The sequence below is a fragment of the Penaeus monodon genome, chromosome 23 (genome assembly GCF_015228065.2).
Source record: "Penaeus monodon isolate SGIC_2016 chromosome 23, NSTDA_Pmon_1, whole genome shotgun sequence".
In the NCBI taxonomy this organism is placed as follows: Eukaryota; Metazoa; Arthropoda; class Malacostraca; order Decapoda; family Penaeidae; genus Penaeus; species Penaeus monodon.
The window spans coordinates 3,142,882-3,143,191 of record NC_051408.1 but is presented as its reverse complement, the minus strand read 5'-3'; the positions used below and the strand labels follow the sequence as shown (position 1 = coordinate 3,143,191).

Sequence of the window (310 nt, the reverse complement as noted above, 5' to 3'; positions counted from 1 at the left end):
ATCTTTCACGCCTTTTTTAACATTTTTTTCTCCTCTTCTCAGCCTCCGCATTCGCAACAGCCTTCAAGAATGACACGATCTTCCCGCCCATTATCCAAGGTGATTGGTTTAGCTGGGAAGATGGGCGGGGCATAGACACCGAAATCTTCCAGAACGAGATAAGTGGGCGGGGCAAACCTGTGGATCGACGTATGATTCGTCGAGATATCTACGAATACGTCTTTGCCCACCATTCAGGATGTTATATCTGTTCCCGGTTCCTCATCAGGTCTTGGAATGTTATGGACAGATCAGATAGTGAGTGCTTATG

General features: G+C 46.8%; 1 protein-coding gene across 1 annotated transcript in view; it reads left to right on the top strand.

Annotated features, from left to right (window-relative positions):
• The window catches only part of LOC119588340, a 28,894-nt gene that overhangs the window by 12,696 nt on the left and 15,888 nt on the right, over positions 1-310 (top strand). Inside the window, exon 2 of the mRNA XM_037937027.1 lies at positions 43-297. Within this exon, the coding sequence (XP_037792955.1) occupies positions 43-297 (255 nt within the window). The remainder of the gene's footprint in view (positions 1-42; positions 298-310) is intronic.